Source organism: Zophobas morio, unplaced genomic scaffold (genome assembly GCF_036711695.1).
Source record: "Zophobas morio isolate AGI-343-1 ecotype UQ-CSIRO unplaced genomic scaffold, CSIRO_AGI_Zmor_V1 ptg000024l, whole genome shotgun sequence".
Lineage (NCBI taxonomy): Eukaryota > Metazoa > Arthropoda > Insecta > Coleoptera > Tenebrionidae > Zophobas > Zophobas morio.
The window spans coordinates 14,884,653-14,905,726 of NW_026972129.1; the positions used below are offsets into that span (position 1 = coordinate 14,884,653).

Below are 21,074 nucleotides of genomic sequence, written 5' to 3' on the forward strand. Positions count from 1 at the left end.
AATTCAAAACTGAATAACAATTATCGTGATCAGGATAAATCGTTAAGCAAAATTTATTCGTTTATCCCTTCCCAAAAAATTGATGACGTCATTTCAAAATTTTTTACGAATAAATCCTGTCCAAAATGAGCAAAATATAATGAGTCTATACTTGTGACTGCATTAAAAATTTTTAAACTTCTTATACAGGGTGACTTATAAAAATTATTGAAAGAGTCAATTTATTTTATTGATTAAATCGGGAACGGCTCACTCCGTTTTCCCGAAAATTTGGGAAAACAATATTGTCATCAGTAGTATTACACTGCACCTATCCAAAGTGATATACGTGTCTCTGAAAAAATGTTGATCACATCACAAAATTTTGTTAAGGGAAAACTCAATTGAAACGTACGCCCAGCACGCTTCTTCACATTTACTTTCACGTTATATACATATCTTTATTTTAACTTATAAGAGTTCTCATAAAAAATAAATAAAATTCGCATAATCAAAATGTTATAATTTTTCGAAAGAGCTAGATTTGTTTTACTATACATATTTCAGGGGCGAGGGAAGTTCGAAGTAACTTTCGACCAATTTTTGTAACACTTTTGTGGGAACTCTAGATAATAAAAGTAATACTAAAATAACAACGACAATGCTGCATGTCAGAATGTTTTTTTTTTTACAAAAATAGTATTTTATCATTTTTTAGATGAAATTTCTTACGACAACTGCGAAGAAGACGATAATGTAATGTCTAAATAAGCTGATGTGAATTTTATGCTCCAAATATTGGTTTGTTTGATCACAATTTTCTTCGAATGCTAAGTATATATGCATTATTTATTGTATTTAAAATTGCGTATCTGTAAAGAATGTTGGTTTTTATTTGCATGTGGGTTTACAACTTAGTTCCGAGAACGAAAATAACTTCTGTATGGACCTGTGTTTAAACTCAAAAATCTAACTCAAAATAAGTAAATGGAACCAGACAATTAAGAAATAGAGCGTTTAGTTTCTTTTAGTAAAGTCTAATTTTTTTGTTCAAGTTTAAATAAAGTGCGATCAACAAAAAAAAAATCCCAGATTGGCGTCATTAGGGGCCGATTTTAGCTGTTTGCATGAAAGATTTAAAATTTGATAAAGTTTGTAAACGTCAGATTTTCGAAATATATAGAGTTGATCGATAAGTTAACATTTTTTTTGGACACATCTGTAAAAGTTTTTTTTTGAATTTTCATAATATCTCATTTGGCATTTAAATGAAGTAGACTTTTATGCAAAAGTTATTATTCTTCCAATTAATAAACCATTACTGATAAAAATAATTTATAAGGTAATAATACTAATAATACTCTGTAAAATCAAATTGTTTTTAAAGATTTAAGTGTATGCATGGAACAAATATAAAAAATATTTTTATTTATATTTTCAAATCGTTTAACACTATTCAGCAACTGTAATATATGTAGAACAAATAATGAATTTATTTGGTTATTTTGCTGTAGAAAAAATTATTAATACTTTTAAGACAAAACAGTGCGCAACTTAGTCATAATAGTTTATAATAATTTGTAACATAACAAGGTTGTTCCGTTGTTTTTGTCCAATATGTTATATAATACTTTTTAACAATAAAAAATGTTTTATAATGTTTGTTTTTGACTGTTCACACTTCATTTATTTAACCAACAAAAACAGTGGAGGAAAACGTATTCTACTTTCATTGTAAAAAATCAGTGACAATGGTTTTTGTAGCTTTATTATTATCGTTCACGTTTTAGCAATAATGTAAATATATAGTAGGTACTGCGGTTTTTGCATCGTCGTTGTAAAAAATAACTACCTACCTAGGTGTAATTAATATTTCCATTTATATTATATTATATTTTTCATACTGTTTCTAAGCATACATTCAAGAAAGAAGTTTTGAATCTTCTCCTTTTAAACGAATTTCATTTGTTCCTTCAGTCATTATAACTTTGTGTTAAAGTGGTTAGTTGTTCAATATAAAACTTCCGTGGGTTTTGGCGACTTACAGTAGTTATAAAGCATTTGTGTACAGCTTTGATGAAAAAAGTACTAACGGAAAATTAGGTACTTAAAATTAGTCAGATCAGTCGATAAATGTAAATCTCTGGATGCTTTAGAGTCTCTAAAAATATTTAAATGTAATCTAATAAGTGTGTTTAACGCTAATGCTGGTCGTCGTTATTCACTCTTCACTCTTGTGAGGTGATGGAAATGGAGGTGTACAGTAGCGAGTTTTAGATGTAGTTTTGTCTAGAGTGTGTTGACTCAGCCTACGAAATATATCTGCATTTTTTCAAGGATAGTTAAAGTAAATCATAATTTGGGTTGTAGAAGTCTAAAATATGCCAAAATAATTTGAAATTCTGTGGATTGTTCGCAATTTTGCAAATGTGTGTATATTTGGTTGCCTATATTCGACGCAACTAGTAGCCCGTGGGTACTAAATTAAAAAATGACCACTATTTTGAGGATTAACTTATCTAGTGGATGTACAGTTATGATTATAAAAACTAGTCAAATCTCGGTGGATGCAGCAGTCCTCTTGATCAGTTATTTCTATGAATAAATACACTGCAAGTAACACATCAACTTTTTATTTAAACATAAACTTTCATTTTTAAGGAAATTTAAACATGTGTATTTTCAACTAATATATATTTACTTGATTAAATCACATAATTTCACTCATGTACAAACGAAATCACATAAGTGAATATTAATAATTTCCCCATGTTGTAGATATTTAAATAAATCATATTAATAATTTTATCGTCCACAAGCGCCCCCTGGACATCCTCCTATTGTGGGTGGATTGATATCTTTCATGGTCATTATTCGCTTTGATGGGCCTCCACCACCAGGTCTACCAACATATGTTGAAGTATGCAACACAGTGTAAACAGCAGTCAATACATACCTAAATGGACCGCCACCGCCGCCTCCGCCACCGCCTCCGCCACCACCTCCTCCACTGCCTCTATATGACGAACCACTAGATCTTGAACTTCCGTAGCTTGTTGCAGAACTGCTATCTAAACCAACCAAGCTCTTGAAACTAAAAAACACAACAGCGATGCTTTTCATTGCAAAACTACCACCATCAAACTTACAAGAACACAACAAAGAAAATCGCACCGTAGAAGATTTTACTTAAGCGATCCAAATTCCAAGGAGGGCTCTGGTGAATGGTTCCATCTAAGTAGAACGTGTCAGTTTACATTAAATAAAACTTGTATTTAGCTTACCCCCAGCAACATACACCATCTTGGAAATCTTATGTTATATTCGAGCAATTATAATGTGATGAACAGTTCTGTTTTTCTAGAATAATACAGGAAACGTCAGTGGCAATGTTACTTCACTTAAATTTGACGTGTTATTATCTCATATGTCACAACAATTTTCGCTAAACGTCAACAAAGTCATTTAAAACGTCTACAGATATAAAAATAGTAGAGAACTCGCAGTGTGTTATAGATTTTTTTATATTTTTCAGAATAAATCATGGAATAAATACACTTTTAAACAACAGATCATGTGGAAATCATCATTTTTAACATGAACGTAAATTGTAACTAAATATTATATACAATATTTAATTGTTGTTGCTACTGTTCTCTCTGATTTTGTTACTTTAGTGATTTTTAGTAATATGTTTGAGGCTCTCTTATGCAACTAGATAAACAGAAGAGTTTTACTGGTTTCTATTATTGGCTACAGATTTTAGCGGTAAATTTAATTTTACGTCAATTGCAAAATGACAATTTAACCTATTTCTGTGCAGATGTATTTCTGAACAAATATTACCCTATTGTGTCAAAAAATTAACCAGTTTATGTACAGTTTGGAGCTTCTGTAACATTTTGATTACTACATGGCTCAGAAGAAACCTTGGAGGAAAATTTTATATGAAAATCAACCCTACCCAGACAACTACACAGACGAAAGTTTTCTTCGGGATCTCAGGACTAATATTAAACCTGTATCCTTACAAGAAGCCCTCTGGGGAGCCACTTTACTTTTAGAAGAATTTTGCACAGTAATTGCATTTGTACTAGTTTATGTATATTTATTTAATGAGTGGATTAATCCTGATTCAATTTTCACTTGTTCATCCATACTGACTGTGATTGGTTTTATTTTGTACAGATTTATTTATACCGGAGATGTGCATATTCAGTTTGGGCACGACCTACGAACACTATTAATTTTTATGGTGTTCGGCCACTTGTTTTCACCAGTGTTACATACATTAACGGACACAATAAGCACTGACACAATTTATACAATGACTTTCTTTATGATGGTTGTACATTTAATATTTTTTGATTACGGTGTTAGTGCTGCTATAGTGTCCAATAGTTTGTCTCTTAGTGCGGCAATTTTTGCCTCAATTTGTTTAGCGTCACGATTGGCCTCAGCATATCATGCTTTTATTTTGATTACTGTTGCCATTGAGCTTTTTGTATTGTTTCCCTTATTCCGAAACAAAATTAATAAAAAGTCACTTTATGTTATAGGGCTTCTGTTTGTCTTTGATGTATTTTTTTTAGTACAAAGTTCAAGTTTGTTCACGTTGCTTTTTATTTTAACAGCGCTTTTTATAAATGTGGGGTGTCCAGTAATGTTTGTACGGTATCAGAAATACAAATCAAATATATATGGACCATGGGATGAGGCGATTGTCGATGATGCTGATGATGTAGTGAATGGACTAGTAAATGATGATGTGTCGGCTGACTCTAGCTGAAGTTAAATTTGTTTCTGTTATGTTAATACACAAAGTTTGTAATTTTTGTAATAACTGTAAACAATAGGAAATAAAAAATGTTTTGAATTTATATATTTTTAATGTCCAAAAAATTAAAAGTACAATTACTTAGCATGAGCTTGTGCTTTACGCATTTGTGTAAGAATGTTGGACAATTCTTCACGCTTCCTCTTAGCACGAATGTGTGTGCCAAGGCGACGTTTCAGGAACTTGAGAGCCCTCTTATCCTTCGAGACTTTCAACAATTCCATCGCACGTTTTTCATACGGAGCATGCCCTACGACTTCACGTATGAGATCGCGAACAAATTTTGTATGTTTTGTTTGGATCCCCTTCAACCTTGCAGGACGGATCTTGTCTGCTGTTTTTCCGGACGCGATTTTGGTCGTTTTATGGCCTCTTTGTAGACCAACAGCGATTTCATACCTAGGTGCCATTCTGAAAATAAAACTTCATGTATTATTATGTTACAAATAAAGCAACAGTCATGTTTTGCAGTATTTTAAACAATTTGGTATTTAATAATCGCAACTTACATGTTTTATTGGAAATTATACACCAATAAACTCGTGTACACCTTTTGACATATGACAACAGAAAGAAAGATGGTGGCGGCGGATTTCCGTTATCGATTGTACTGAAACAGGCTGGCCAATGTTAATGGTAGCATTTTTTAAACTATTTTATTAATAATTTATATATTTCATTGAAAATACACAAAAATGCAACCAGTTATTAAAAATAACCTTCAATGTGTTAGTTTTTAACAGTAAAAGAGAAAATTGCTCAAGGTCGTTTTCGTTATAAAAACAAAAATCACTAGATTTCCCCCACATCATTAAAGTCAATTATGTCATTATGTAGCATTTAAAAATAAGCGGCTGTTGTTAACAATTATTGGTTTTAGAGCGGTCTAGTACAAAAGATAGTGAGATAAACGGTTGGTTTTTAATATTGATTTATCATTTTGTGTACGTGATTGTGGTTAAATGTCTGTGTCATTTGTTCACTGAATTTTTTTTTAGAATTGTTAACTCTTTAAGTACCATTATGAAATTACTGTTGTTACTTATAACTGCTTCCTTTTTGCTTAATGAGGTGCATCCATGGAGAATTTTTCGAAATGGTCGTATGGTAGGTGGGAATGTGGGTATACCAAAACCAGACAAACGTAGAGAAAGTGTGAGAGATATTCCAGAACAATGGTTTACACAAAGTCTGGATCATTTTAATCCTACTGACGAAAGAACTTGGCAACAAGTACGTAATTGTTTTGATCTTAACTATTCACTATGTTTTCTACGTTTCTTTTAATAGAGATACTTCAGTAATGACCAATATTTTGACTCCACGGCTGGAGGGCCAGTATTTATAATGATCGGGGGTGAAGGAGAGGCATCTGTGAGCTGGATGACTCGAGGAAGTTGGATAGACGACGCTGAAAAACATGGTGCTCTTTTGTTCCAGTTGGAACATAGATATTATGGAAAAAGTCACCCCACTGAGTAAGTATATTTTTGTGGATTTTGATTTAGGGAATTTATTTTTCCTCACAGTAAAATTATTTTGAAGAATCAATAAATACAAGCCTATGTTTTTCCTTAATGATAATTGATTATATTTACTTACTGTTGATAAAAGAACATTAAACATAAATGGTTTATTGACCTTTAGCAGTATATTTAATATAATCATTAAAATATTGCATCAGAAATATAACAATGCATGATCTTGAAGACTAAAGATATATAAATATCTGAAAACAATAGAATAAGATTTGATACAATGAAGATATGTAAAAATTTTGGATGGTACTCATGCAGTATCTGATGACAGAACAGACAACAGTGTTAAAAATATATGTACTTAGATTTAATGTGAAATTTTGTTTGATTGTAGCGAAATTAAGTTTAGGATTCAATATTATCACTGTACGATTTTTGTATGTTTTGCGGTTTCCTAGGAAGGCATATCTATGTTTATTCACGTGTTATCGGTCTCAGTATTTGCCTATTCTATTATTTGTTTATTATTTTGCCTAAGTGGTGCGGTCTTTGCCACTGCGTCAGTTGAAAATTTTTGTTTTACGTTATGGTTATGGATAACGCTCTACAGTTAAAATATTGTTACTTCAAATGAATAAAAGAATTTAAATGAAGCACTTGGTACGCCATGGAATGATCTATATGTTGTGGATTTATATGTCTATTACTAGAATAATAGAAAGTATTAAAAAACATTAAAGTTTTAATAAAAATCTGGTTACAGATTGAAACCTGTTGAAACTTTACATGTTGGTATTCTGAAAAATATAAAAAATTGGACGGAACAAATATAATGTATAATTACTAACGGTATTTTAATTTTACGAATAAAATTTAATAAGTCATTAGTACTGTTTGGCAGTGCCACTACAGAAATAAATTTTATACCATTTGTGGACAAACAACAAACGACTGCAAGTTTTTAGATTGAAACTTGTATCGTTCAAAAATCTATTACGGTACATCAGTTTTTACATTAGAAGTCAACGGCATTTGAGTTCAGTGGACCCAAAAATTAAAAATTTTCAGTAAAATGTTAATAGTTTTGCAGACAGGTTTAAAGTTGCAGGTCAACAAACTGCTAACGTTTGCTATAACATGTGTAGGTACTCTCCGCTATCATATATATTTTTGTTTGTTTTTCAACTTGTTTTCGTTGTTTAAATTAAGTAAAATAAAGTTACATTTTGTGTTTTTTTTTCTTCTTGAATTTAACAAAATAAATTTAAAAACGTCCAATGATTGCTTAAATAAATCAAGCAGTTTTTAACTTATGCTATTCATTTTGAGCCCTTATTTACAACTTATGGATGAAATTTATGAATTTATGATTCATAGGCATCTCTAATCATTTACTAAGGAGTGTTATGTAGTTTCTAGTATGCAGAATAAATGATTTTTGAACAAAGGTAGGTAATTGGAAATTTTTATAAAACTTTTTTGTGGTTGTGAGAGGCGATAATCATGATAGTATAGTGGTCAGTATACCCGCCCGGCATGAGCTAGATGTGTCTATAAATAATTTATACATCCAGCACTCGTTGGAAAATTTTAATTACATATTTTAGATTAAAGAATTTTGCCGCTTGTGAGAAAATATGTAATATGGTCCTATAAACAATTTTAATTTTACAATTACAATTTAAATTAGTTATAAAAAATGTTGGGCGTTATGATAGCTTTTAATTTTCGTGAATTTTGCCGTCTCGTTGTGCTAAAGACACAAACACAATGCAGGAAATAAGGAATAAGAAATACTACTTGTTTTTTTTTTATAGAGATATGAGCACTGAAAACTTAAGGTATTTAACCAGCCAGCAAGCTCTAGCAGATTTGGCCACATTCATCACAGCAATGAACAAAAACTACAGTCTTCCAGCCGACGTAAAATGGATTGCGTTTGGGGGTTCATATCCAGGTTCCCTAGCGGCGTGGTTGCGTTTTAAGTACCCTCATTTGGTCCACGGGGCCATGTCCGCAAGTGGTCCTCTTTTAGCAGAAGTCGATTTTTTGAGTACTTTAGTCGTTTTATGTTAATCCAGATCTAATGAAGTTTTTTCAGATTATTTTAAAGTTGTTAGTGAATCTTTGGCCACTTATAGCGACGATTGTGTCACAGCTGTACAACAAGGTGTTGACCAAATCGGTACTCTTTTGAAACAAGAAATCGGCCAGGAAAATTTGAACGAAATGTTTAATCTATGCAACCCAATTCAAGAATCTTTGGAAAATCCGTCAGACATATCAAATTTGTACGAAACTATCGCCGACAATTTTGCGGGGGTTGTCCAATATAATAAAGATAAGAGGATGAATAATCGGGCGGCTGCTAATATAACAATAGATGTAGTTTGCGAAATTATGGTGAATCAAACAATTGGACCTCCTGTTAATCGTCTTGGAAAAGTAAACGAATTGTTGCTTAGTACTTACGATGAAAAATGCTTGGATTATCAGTACGATAAAATGATCGATTCTTTGAGGAATGTCAGTTGGGACAGTGAGGCGGCGGAGGGCGGACGTCAATGGACGTATCAAACGTGTACAGAATTCGGTTTTTATCAGACGTCGTCATATGAGCCCCATATATTTGGGGATCAATTCCCTATCAGTTTCTTTATCCAGCAGTGTGAGGATATTTATGGTGATATTTATGATGCGGATTTTATTGATGGGGCTATCGATCGTACGAATACTCTTTACGGAGGTCTTGACATTGAAGTAAGCAACGTTGTATATGTGCATGGATCTATAGATCCGTGGCATGCCTTGGGAATAATTAAAACCGTGGACGAAAGTGCACCAGCGATTTACATTGAGGGTGAGCGAGCTAATATTGTTATTTTGTTTAGTATATTACTTAACGTGGGGTTGCAGGAACTGCCCATTGTGCCAACATGTATCCTCCAGCTGATACAGATCTGCCTGAGTTAACTGCTGCGCGCCAGCAAGTTTCAGAACTGATTGACTCTTGGCTAAAGAATTAAACGATCGGAGTGATAGTTCCGATTTTTATTATATACAATGCGATTCAATTGATATATATTTTGTTTATATATTTACAATAATTGTTTTTCCAACGTCGTCCACTTTTGGTCCTATTGACACAAAAAAATAAATGTTAGGTACATAATTTTTTTATTATTTAAAGTACTGAATTAAATAAGCAATATAGCGCCCTAATTATAATAGAAAATAAAAGTGCCTTGGCCTTTTTAGTTTAGTAAATTTTAGAATGTCGTCGGTGTTTGTGGAGTATGAACTTCTCTTGTAAAGAAAACTAACATCGATTGAATATATTTATAATAGCAAAAAGCCTTTGGATGGACCATGCCACTCTATAACTTTCACGCAAGATCGTTAAATTTATTTAGATGACGTGTAAAATTTTGTTGTACAATTTTGAATTTATTTGGAAAAAGCTGCAGCGGTTCCGTATGTACAAAACGAATATAATTTGTGATGAACGGAAATTAAGTGAAAAAAAGTGGACTGAAAAAGCAAAACCTGAAATTATGGGAATTGGGGGAAATATTAATGCGTTGATCTTGTATTATCTTATCATTTTCAACTGCATTATTGGTTGCATATACAATTTTAATTTTCTGTTATAAAATTTAAATTGTATTACAAATAAAATCCTCTAATGGAAAACTCTCACACTGGAAACACATAACTATGTATTTCTTATGCATATCTATACAGGGTTATTATCATCGTAGGTAAACAACACCGGAAAGCGGCAAATAGACAGACCGAGATTTTTTTTAAGCCACCTACAATGTAAGAAACATTTAATCCTATTAACTATATATGTACTATACTTAGCGTGTAGCTCAGAGTGTGTGTAGTGTATAACGGTTGTTCAATTGAAAAAGGTATCAAGGTGACGTTATTTTTTTGATAGAAGAAAACTTAGCGAAAAACGCATGTGTTTAATTATTATTAATCCATTGTTGTGTATAATTGACATTTTCCCATTGCCAGCTGTTATCGATTAAATTTTAGGTTTATTGTTATCATAACTCAAATATCCCGCCAAAAATTGACATGTAAACAAAATTGCAATCCGCGAAACATTTAAAAATTTGGTTTTGAACTATGATCGTCAACGTAAGTGGAACCCTACGTTATGTGTATGTTTCTTTTTTTTGGTGGAATGCTTTCTGATGCAAAGTGATGAACCCCAAGGTTGGAAAAGCGCCCCAAAATAAAACACAAAATATATGGAGGACACAAAAAGCGTGTATTCTTCCATCCTGACAAAAAATGTGATGCAAGAATGTCTTCTTGTACCATGCCACCATGCGACTAATAAGTTGGACAGGTTGAAGATCCCTTAGTTCTCAGCTACAAAAAAACTTGTCTAGTTTTCGAAATGAACTCAAATCAAACGTTCAGAATTAGAGCTTATTTGAAATCAGAAGTACATCGAGCGGGAGGGATGAATGCACGAAGCGCGAAAATGGGCGAAGAGTATGGACGACTCAGTGGCGGACCATTAGTGTTGTTATTGGGGTTTACACGTTGCACGCGTTAGTATAAGAACGTACAAAACAGGTCCAAAGAGTAAAGGAAGTTCGTTCTCGACGCCGCTGATTCTGAGAAAGTAGTGCTCATGCGTACTGAATGGTGTTTCAAATACTGGTATCTGCGCTCTTTTATTGCTGTGTACTTCTGCTTTCAAATAAGCTCTAATACAAACATTTGAATATCACAAATAGTAAAAAAAAAAAACAAAAAAAAAAGAGAAATCGGAATAAAGTAACTGGATGCAAATAGATGGCGAGAGCCTTGAAAGCGCGGTGGTAAATCCACGGCGGGAAATAGAAAACAATCCAGAGGCGTAGTAAAACGGCCATTGTCTTCGGCGTGAACCGTAACATGACTACGCCACTGAATTGTAGAGCTTCTCGACTATGACCGAAGACGAGTTCGGAATGCGCCGGGACTCGCCATCTAAGAACGGTTGAACCTTGGGTTGAACGTGTTCTGTGGGTTGAACCATAGATATCTGTGGTGGAAATACTATAGCAGTCTCAAGTGAGAAATTAAGGAGTGTTATAATGTAACACATAAATAAAAGCCTTTTATAATTGATTACTCCAAAGGAGGTGTTTCTTTAAATTTGGTTACTAGTTGCCAATCTATTTGTGTGGTAATAAATTATGTCAAGTTTGGGTCTTAAAATTATCTGTTTCCCAACAAATTAGTTATTAATTCACTTGACTTTTTTATTAGTAAAGTGTACTTTCATTGAAATTAACGAAATTAAACTACATATAAAAATATATAGTCTTGGCAAGTAGAAGCGGCAGACCTAACTTTTACGGCCGCAATAGGATTACCACACTATAAAAATAGCCTGCTGCCAAATAATGTTTATTACCATTCTAATTATGGATAATCATCTGCATAAGAGCGAGATGAAGATGAGTCAAGACAAGTGGCATTGAAAATCGAACCATAAACCAGGTAGAAAAGATTACTCGTCTTTGGAGAATTGTTTTATTAATTTTTGTGTATAATTATCAATTTAAATTATTTGTTCCTTATGAAAAACAATGAATGAATGGCTAATAATATTTACTGGTTTTTTAAAATTATTAAATATTTGTGCAACCAATGATCTTTTGGATATTTCTGCAATATTCGGAGAAAAGTGGAAAGTAAAAAATAAACTACATTGTCACACTCTTTTGCGATTTTCTCCATCACTGTGTTCTAAATTCGATTGAACCACTGTAGTGTCAGTTGGAATACTGCACTGGGTACGTAAGTCCAACATTAGGTATATCTTTACAAAGGAAATAATTAAAAAAAAAAAACGAGAAAATTGATTGTATACTTTGGAGTAACTGCATCAAACATGTTATTGAGGTTGAAGACAGTTTCTTAATCAATAGACCTTTCGCAGAAATAATCGTTGATGTAAATAATCAGTTCACATATAGCGATGTTGAAACTTTTTTACTTTTTCATTTATGTTTACCTCGCTCCTGTGTAGATATTTATTCATGATCAGAAGAGTTATAAACATTATTTGACAAAAGTTCATATTTTTATGGTAATTGTATTAAAGTCACCTTCTCGTAAGGCCACCTACCGCGTCACGTAGTTGAAGAACCATGGCTTCGAGATTCCCCCACCTTAAACTCAGCTGTCCGATGGCGTGTAATTTATCTCTGGCCCAGCTAATTATGCGTGCGTGCAATATTCTGCCCTCGTACTGCCGCGCTATCAATCGATGATATGTACTTAAATAAAATTATAGTTTTTATTATAATGATAACTTTGATTTCCAAGGTGATGACGATTGTTCTGACTGATTTTAACATCTCCAAATTCCAAAAATTATTAATTATCGCTCGTTATAAGTTTAATCGAAACTTTGAACTGTCTCATATAAACTTTGATTGTAATTTTGGTATTTTTTCCATTAAATACACTGTATTCACAACGAGTTGACTAGAATAGGGACTATTAAGAATTATTATGATTGTAACTTTCGGAAAAAGGACCACTCAGATTGTCTCATGTTCCCTACACAAATAAAGCAAAATTTAATTTTTTTTCGAAGAATCTGTATTTCCTTCCTATTTCTTACTTTTTGTAAATGGATATGAAAATAGTGTATGATATGATATAAGTACAGAAATCTGATAAATATAATACATAAATAATAACAAAACTAAACTGGAAAGTCGTAATCTTTTAAATTTGTTTACATTGTGAAAAGACCAGTGCTGTATTACCAACCGTCGTTAAAAACAATTAATAAACAAAAGGTCGATTGCATTTTGCATCCAGATACACACACCCAAACAAATCTGATAATGTTTGTAAAATTTTAATCCATTGTTAAATTACTACACTTATTCGTTTTCCCGGCGCATCCGCCAAACACAGTTTTTAAAAACGCTATCCGTTTTAGGATACTAAACTAAATAAAATATTTGACTTAAACAGTGAATGATCAATTTTAAACTATATATAGTACCAACTACTGTCAATCGCAGATAAAACCAATTAAAATTTCTAGTACAGGGTGTTTTACGTGTAATAATGAGCTGACGAATTTTATTAATGCAGGGAACAGAACACATTTCGCTGCTAATGAGGTATGTTTAAACATTCAATCATAAAAGTACCACGACTTCGTCTTTAAAATATTTGTCATGTATTCTGAGATGAAAAATATGAGATCGCGAACAAATTTTGTATGTTTCATCTGAATCTTCTTCATCTTGCAGGATTTGTCTGCTTTGTTTTTTTTTTTAATGGGACTTTCGTTGTTTTCCGACCTCTTTGTAGATCTATACCCATTTCATACAAAAAAAAAATACACGTATTATTATGTCACAGAGATAACAGCAATTACGTTTAGCAGTATTTCAAACAATATGTTATATAAAATAAGTAACCGGTAATTTACACGTTATATTAGAAATTATAATATATCAGAAAACTCGTGTACACCTCTTTGACATATGAGAACAAAAAAAAAGATGGCAACGATGGATTTCCGTCACCGATTAAATAGATACAGGGTCGCCAACGGGTCAACGTTATTTTGTAGCATTTTTTGAACTGTTTTATTAATTTATCTATTACATCACTATACACAAAAGTGCAGCCAGTCGTTAAAAATAACCTTCAATTATTCCAGTTTTTAAGAGAAAAAAAAATTGCTCAAGGTCATTTTTTTATAAAAGCAGAAGTCACTGAATTTCCCACACATCGTTGAAGTCAATTATGTGTCATTAACTCATTTTATGTAGCATTTTTAAAAATAAGCGGTTGTTGTTAACACGTGTTGATTTTAGAGCGGTCTAATATAAAACATTTAGATAAATGATTAATTTGTGTAGGTGATTGTGGTTAAAAAAATACTGCGTCTTCATTTGCTCATTGAAATAATTTTTTTGTGGAATTTTTAAATCTCTACATTTCATTATGAAATTGCTTGTGTTACTTATGACTGCTTCCTTTGTTCTTGTTGAGGTAAATTTATCGGAAATTTTTCGAAATGGTCGTACATTAGGTGGGAATGTGGGTGTACCAAAACCAGACAAACACAGAGAAAATGTGGCAGATGTTCCAGACGAATGGTTTACCCAAAAACTGGATCATTTTAATCCTACCGATGAAAGAACTTGGCAGCAAGTACGTAATTGTTTTGATCTTAACCACGGCTGTAAAATATAAGGTAGAGTAAGTATATATTTAAATATGTCTTTTATTCATTCACGCTCCAGTTGGTGAAATAATATACCTCAGTACCAGTTGGCCATGACGCGAGTTATAAGTCACAATGTGTGTTCGCGTGTTCACGGTTGGTAGGACTGAAAGAATTATTTGAATAGGGTTGCCTCAAATTCATTTAAAGCAACCGAGTAGCATTATTCGTCCGGAAAAAAACTGTTTCCGGCCTAGTCGTAGAAAATGACACCTAACAATTTAAATTTTTTTCGATTATGGTAGTAAAAAAATTTAACGCGTAATAGATTCTATATTCTACAACCCTGATCTTATCTATTCACTAGATTATCTATGCTTCTTATTTCTAGAGATACTTATTTAATGACCAATATTTTGACCCTAACACTGGAGGGCCAGTATTTTTAATGATTGGGGGTGAAGGAGAGGCACCTGTGGAATGGATGACTGGAGGAAGTTGGGTAGACGATGCTGAAAAACATGGTGCTCTTTTGTTACAATTGGAACACAGATATTATGGAAAAAGTCATCCCACTGAGTAAGTCCATTTTGCGCATGTTTGATTTTTTTTGCCTAAATTGTTTACAGCAAAACTATTTTAACAAATCAATAAATTATAACTTTATGTTGTCAGATTCATTCTGAACAATTTTTAAGTTTTTTTAGTCCTTAACATGTCATAATATAATATAATATAATATAATATAATTTATTTGTGTTAGGAATACATAGTATTTTACACACGTCAAAATGATAACAAATACATCAAATGAAATCATCAAAATTATTATTCAAAAATTCTTCAGTCGAGTAAAAAGATTTCGAAATGCAATACTCTTTTAATTTGTGCACTAAGATTTTTGCATCCAGTTGTTTAATTCTGTATGGAAGAACATTAAAAAACTTGATGCCGTAGTAATTATTTCCGTGTCTTGATCTGTTTAACCTTAAAATATTGTGACTAATCTCACAACTTCTTGTGGAGTAACAGTGATAAGAACTGAGCGTGCGATACTGAGCTTTATTTTTCGTGATATACTCTACACATTTACACACATATAAACAAGGAAATGTTAATATCTTTAATCGGTTAAAATGTGGTTTACAGTCATCTCTATAATTGATGTTTGCAATAATTCTTAAGATTCTGCGTTGCAACTTAAATAATCGTACTGTTTGAGGAGCATGTCCCCACACATGATGCAGTATGCAAGATGTGATTCTATCAAAGCATAATAAGCGGTTTTAAGGGTACTTTCTGTCACATTATTCGCTAAATTTCTAAATAAATACGTATTCCTGCATAATTGTTCAGCTATGTTATTAATATGGTTATGCCAATTAAGAGTGGTGTCAACATAAATTCCCAAGAATTTCGTTGTTTCAGAAAAACCATTAATACTATTATTATTAAACAATTTTAGAGTAAAAATTATTTTCACTAGTTTGCTTTTATTTGAATGCAATTTATTGGCTAATAGCCAATTTTCGATTTCACAATGATATTTATTCGTATGTAAATTGTTTATGTTAGCAATTGAATAGCCAACCGTTATATCATCAGCATATAAGACCATATCCGCCTGCGGCACAAGAGAAGGTAGATCATTTATATAGATCAGAAACAGAAGTGGTCCCAAAATTGAGCCTTGCGGCACACCATGAAGAATCATGCGCTCATCAGATAATGTATTATTTATTAGGACTTTCTGAGTACGATTATTTAAGTAAGATTTTATCATTAATATACTATTTGTACTGAATTGATAATACTTTAGCTTTTTTAAGAGAATTTCATAAGAAATGGTATCAAACGCCTTGCCCATGTCAATAAATAGGGCCTTGTAATAGTTACAATTTTCGAAAGAATCAATAATCTTATCAATAAATGCGAGAATAGCATCCTGAGTGGATCTTCCCTTCCTAAATCCAAATTGTTTATTAGTTAATAGCTTATGAGATTCTAAAAATTCTAACATTTGCAAAAATAAAAGTCTTTCAAAAATTTTTGACATAATGGGTAGCAATGCAATTGGTCGAAAGCTATTGTTATCAAAACAGTCACCTTTTTTATATATTGGTATAACAATTGAGTTTTTTAGGCATTTAGGAAAAGTATTTGTCTCTAGACAATAATTGAATAATTTAGTAAACGGGGATATTAAAATGTCTTTTACAGATTTGATGATCTCCCCACTTAACCCATAAATATCTTTGCTTTTCGAATTTCTTAACTTATTGAACGAGTCTCTGACATCATTTTGAGTCACTTTATGAAATACGAATTTATTATCTACAGATAGAGTTGGTGCGCCATTTTTGAATCATCCTGTATAATATAACAGTCAACCACTTTTGACATGATAATTATAAAAAAAAAATACAAAAATTCTTATTCCAAACATGTAAAAAAACTGAAAGATTTTTTTTGCAGAGATATGAGTACCGAAAACTTAAAGTACTTAACCAGCCAGCAAGCGTTAGCAGATTTGGCAACATTCATCACAGCAATGAACAAAAACTACAGTCTTCCATCAGACGTAAAATGGATTGCATTTGGGGGCTCATATCCAGGTTCTCTAGCAGCTTGGTTGCGTTTCAAGTACCCTCATTTGGTCCACGGCGCCGTATCCTCAAGTAGCCCTCTTTTAGCGAAAGTCGATTTTTCGAGTAAGTACTTCACTTGTTTTACGTTATTCCAGATCTAATAGGGTTTCTTTCCAGATTATTTTAAAGTTGTTAGGGAATCTTTGGCCGCCTATAGCGACGATTGTGTCGCAGCTGTACAACAAGGTGTTCGCGAAATCGGTACCCTGTTGAAAGACGAAGGCGGCCGGAAAAATTTGAACAAAATATTTAATCTGTGCACCCCAATTCAAGAATCTTTGGAAAAACCGTTAGACATATCAAACTTTTACGAAATGATAGCCGACAATTTCGGTGAAGTTGTCCAAGAAAATGGAGCTAACAGGAATAGTAGTCAGGCAAATGCTAACATAACCATCGATGCGGTTTGCGAAATTCTGGTGAATCAAACAATCGGATCTCATGTTAATCGTCTTGGAAAAGTAAATGATTTGTTACTTATCACTCGCGATGAAAAATGCATGGATTATCAGTACGAAAAAATGATTGATTCTCTCAGGAATGTCAGTTGGGACAGTGAAGAGGATGAGGGCGACCGTCAGTGGATGTATCAGTTATGTACAGAATTCGGTTTTTTTACGACGTCGTCAAATGAGTCTCACATATTTGGGGATAAATTTCCTACAAGTTTCTTTATCCAGCAGTGTAAAGATATTTTTGGTGATAGTTATGATGAAGATTTTATTGATGGGGCTGTTGATCACACCAACATGCTGTATGGAGGTTTTGACATTGAAGTAAGCAACGTTGTGTATGTGTATGGATCTATAGATCCTTGGCATGCATTGGGAATAACAAAAACTCTGGATAAAAAAGCACCAGCTATTTATATTGAGGGTGAGTGAGCTAATGATAGTGGAATTTTATTTATAATAAGTATGTTACTTAATGTGGGGTTGTAGGAACTGCCCATTGTGTCGATTTGTATTCTCCAGCTGATACAGATTCGGCACAGTTAACTGCTGCGCGCCAGAAAGTTTCGCAACTGATTGAGTCTTGGTTGAAGCTTTAGATAAAAGATTAAATTACCTTAAGGATATCAGCGTAATTTTTTTTGAAAGGTCTGAAAATGTGTGAGACTTCAATGTTGGATTAAGGTTTAAACGATCTGTAATTTTTCAGTTATAGATCGGAAATACAGAGTTATGACAAAGTAATGCACAAAATTCACAAAAAAAACAACATTTGTTTCTGAAATAGATACAAAAACATATCAAGTTTTTTATTTTACTCTCACTTTTTTGACATATGTCCAAAAATTTTACGTCAAATTTGTAAAAGTTATGACGTTATCAATGACTTTTTTTAAATAGGAAGGTATAATTCGCTTTCAACTCGTCTAAATTATAGGATCTCTTCATGTAAACACGTCGTTTTAAATGTCGTCTTAAAAAAAATCAAGGGGTGTCAGATCCGGAGACCTAGGTGGCCATTTTATTGGTCCACGCCTCCCTATTGACCTTCCATCAAATTGATTGTCCAAAAAAACCCTTACATTTACGCCATAATGTGGTGGTGCCCCATCCTGTTGAAACCAACTCCTGCGATATAAATCTTGTGGATTATCTGGATCAGGAAACGTAGCGATTAGAATTATTTTCCCACGTTGTAAACTTCTTGTTTTAGTGACACTAAAAAATAAAAGTTAATGAAACTCGCTAGAGGAGGTATAAAATAATATTTTCCTTTTTTCTAGGGTAAAATGCTATTAATAAGATGCAAGATGTACTGCAACTTTTTTTCATGGTTATAATAAATGTAACAGAAAAATACGTAAGAAATGCATCATTGTCTTCTGTTTTTTCGTCTTTTATGTGTGTTAAACATTATAGAATCGATTGAAGATTCCCACACTGACAAAATAACGTATTTTAAAAACCTCTGTCATATTAAATTTTTTGTTAGTAGTACAATTTATTGAAATAAAAATGTTTTTATTAAAATCAAAATATACTATGAATTACAAACAGTATTAGTGGAAAATTAGTGACACAATCCTTAGCAGAGTTTTTAACAAAAACGAACAATTATTGAAAAAAAAAATTGGTTTGAATTCAACACGGTTTGAGTGGTTAGTTCAGGACCTTACCACTAGGAGCGTCATCATATTTAAATTTACGGGCTGAACAGTCGGGCAAAAATCTTGCCGAGAAGGCCGACAGCTTACCCTAAGGTACTAAGTGTCAGCGTTTTCGGTTGTTTTTTCTAACTAATCGCTACCAACTCATTTTTATACAAGCTGTCCGAAAGAGTGTGTCGATTATTATGTCAGAAATTGATAGATTTGGAGCTTTATAATTGTTAATATTCTAGTCAATGGTAGATTAAGAATGCATGTACTATTTGAATATTACTACAAACTTATTGTAATATTTATAAAGTATATTAATTTTGCGTTGTTAGTAATAAAATTGCATAGCCGTTGTTTAAGTATCAGCAGGTAAGATTAGATTACTATTGATCCCAGACAGAAAGTTTTTATGAAATTAATTTATTTTTTTACGAAGACTGTCGAAAAAACAAGTTAGTTTATTTTATAGACCAACAGGATTTTTTATTATCAAAATTTTGATTAACCATTTAGCATGTTTTTGGTTGCATTAAAACGTTTATAAGATTCCAGAGCATTCGGTTTTGTAGTTTGCAGTTAAATCGTAAAATGTTGCCATATGCAAAACTCACTTGACATACACCTTGTAAATCTTTTATGACTTAAGCCAAACCACCCTTATAAGTCAAATTGGCTATTGTATAACGTAACTTAGTTCACATATACCTAGTAAAACTTTACAGGCCCATTATGGCAACAATGGACAGTTACGGTTCGGGTACATAAAGCTTACAATAGCCAGTTTGACTTATAAGGGTGGTGTGGCCTAAGGTGCTTAAGTCATAAAAGTTTTACAAGGTCAAGTGAGTTTTGTATAGTTTTGATTTGTTTTCCAAAGGTATGGATGTTAAGGATAAAAACTGAAGACGAACTTATAAAAGACAACTGCAGGAGTATTGACGACGAAAGATATTTGCAAATGACTCCAATTATGGGAATTGCAGCTGTAAAATTTCCGGCCACTTCGGAAAGTGCACCCAGCATAAACTGTCAATCAAGATTACTCGCCACCCTTACCTTTCCAGGACCGTATTTGTTTCAATACGTGAACAGGTATATTGTTAGGAATTTAATCTTAAAATTTAAGGACACATGAAAGTGTTGTTCTTAAAACTTTTAAATCTTTGTCAATACATATTTCCTAGAAAAATCCTAATAAAAATTAACTCTACCATGATTCATATATGAACGCTCCAAAATTTGAAGTCCGGCTCTGGCTGAAGCCGTACCTCGGGTGCGAAGGGTTCGTAATGGTTTTATTATAGGTTGCGGTCCAAAGTACTTAAGACGCCTCATAAAGTAATTGCCGGCGTTGGCAATTATTTTTCTTAGCACTTTATTCATAGGGACTTAACTATAAATAACCATAACCAGGGACGGGGGGGTCTGTAAGAATTATTATGATTGAGCTTTTTAAAAAAACCACTCAGACTGTCTCATGTCCGTCAGACAAGCTAAGCTTGTGCTGAACGATCATCGATAACCTGAATTCAGTTTCAATAACTGAAAGCAGATCTGCCTCACGCTCAGGACACAAAACTATGACTCGTCATCGTGGTTGCGTCAACTCCACATGTGAATGTGGAGTATGTGAAGATATACTACAGAAATGATCCTGTGAAGTATGATCTTGCTGTTCTTAGTTTAAGGAGGGTAGTTATTAGCAAAGGGGATTCAGGTAGTCGACAGCAGAAGACCTCAGCACCATCTGCGGCTACATATACGAAGTAGTTCTTGACACTCGGACTGTAAAATTATAGTTACG

General features: G+C 32.8%; 5 protein-coding genes and 1 non-coding gene across 8 annotated transcripts; 3 read left to right on the forward strand and 3 right to left on the reverse strand.

Annotated features, from left to right (window-relative positions):
* Nucleotides 1–2,596: 2,596 nt before the first annotated feature.
* On the reverse strand, nucleotides 2,597–3,418 carry LOC135135222 (glycine-rich selenoprotein-like). Its single transcript, XM_064064242.1, has 4 exons — nucleotides 3,264–3,418; nucleotides 3,129–3,213; nucleotides 2,936–3,073; nucleotides 2,597–2,881 (listed from the first exon to the last, which is right to left on the reverse strand). The coding sequence occupies exons 1-4, from the start codon at nucleotides 3,280–3,282 to the stop codon at nucleotides 2,785–2,787; spliced, it is 339 nt and encodes a 112-aa protein (XP_063920312.1). The 5' UTR covers nucleotides 3,283–3,418; the 3' UTR covers nucleotides 2,597–2,784.
* A 364-nt stretch (nucleotides 3,419–3,782) lies between these two features.
* LOC135134946 (phosphatidylinositol N-acetylglucosaminyltransferase subunit C) lies at nucleotides 3,783–4,857 on the forward strand. The gene has a single exon (XM_064063855.1). It carries the CDS (start codon nucleotides 3,893–3,895, stop codon nucleotides 4,766–4,768), a length of 876 nt encoding a protein of 291 aa, XP_063919925.1. The 5' UTR covers nucleotides 3,783–3,892; the 3' UTR covers nucleotides 4,769–4,857.
* Nucleotides 4,849–5,434, reverse strand: LOC135134947 (large ribosomal subunit protein eL36). The gene is made up of 2 exons (XM_064063856.1): nucleotides 5,326–5,434; nucleotides 4,849–5,227 (listed from the first exon to the last, which is right to left on the reverse strand). The coding sequence occupies exon 2, from the start codon at nucleotides 5,224–5,226 to the stop codon at nucleotides 4,894–4,896; it is 333 nt and encodes a 110-aa protein (XP_063919926.1). The 5' UTR covers nucleotide 5,227; nucleotides 5,326–5,434; the 3' UTR covers nucleotides 4,849–4,893.
* Nucleotides 5,435–5,626: 192 nt separating this feature from the next.
* LOC135134945 (putative serine protease K12H4.7) lies at nucleotides 5,627–9,466 on the forward strand. The gene is made up of 6 exons (XM_064063854.1): nucleotides 5,627–5,760; nucleotides 5,815–6,049; nucleotides 6,107–6,294; nucleotides 8,112–8,347; nucleotides 8,396–9,154; nucleotides 9,211–9,466. Exons 2-6 carry the CDS (start codon nucleotides 5,840–5,842, stop codon nucleotides 9,318–9,320), a joined length of 1,503 nt encoding a protein of 500 aa, XP_063919924.1. The 5' UTR covers nucleotides 5,627–5,760; nucleotides 5,815–5,839; the 3' UTR covers nucleotides 9,321–9,466.
* Nucleotides 9,467–14,113: 4,647 nt separating this feature from the next.
* On the forward strand, nucleotides 14,114–18,416 carry LOC135135440 (putative serine protease K12H4.7). Of its 3 annotated transcripts, none has more exons than XM_064064489.1 (5): nucleotides 14,114–14,499; nucleotides 14,904–15,091; nucleotides 16,988–17,223; nucleotides 17,278–18,036; nucleotides 18,102–18,416. In XM_064064489.1, the coding sequence occupies exons 1-5, from the start codon at nucleotides 14,290–14,292 to the stop codon at nucleotides 18,209–18,211; spliced, it is 1,503 nt and encodes a 500-aa protein (XP_063920559.1). In that variant the 5' UTR covers nucleotides 14,114–14,289; the 3' UTR covers nucleotides 18,212–18,416. The 3 variants fall into 3 exon arrangements, with proteins under 3 accessions (XP_063920559.1, XP_063920561.1, XP_063920560.1); XM_064064491.1 differs by having other exon boundaries at nucleotides 14,458–14,547; XM_064064490.1 differs by lacking the exon at nucleotides 14,114–14,499 and adding an exon at nucleotides 14,601–14,813.
* Nucleotides 18,417–20,730: 2,314 nt separating this feature from the next.
* LOC135135714 (small nucleolar RNA U3) lies at nucleotides 20,731–20,941 on the reverse strand. The gene has a single exon (XR_010281632.1). It is a non-coding gene; the product is annotated as a small nucleolar RNA U3 (small nucleolar RNA).
* Nucleotides 20,942–21,074: the final 133 nt, after the last annotated feature.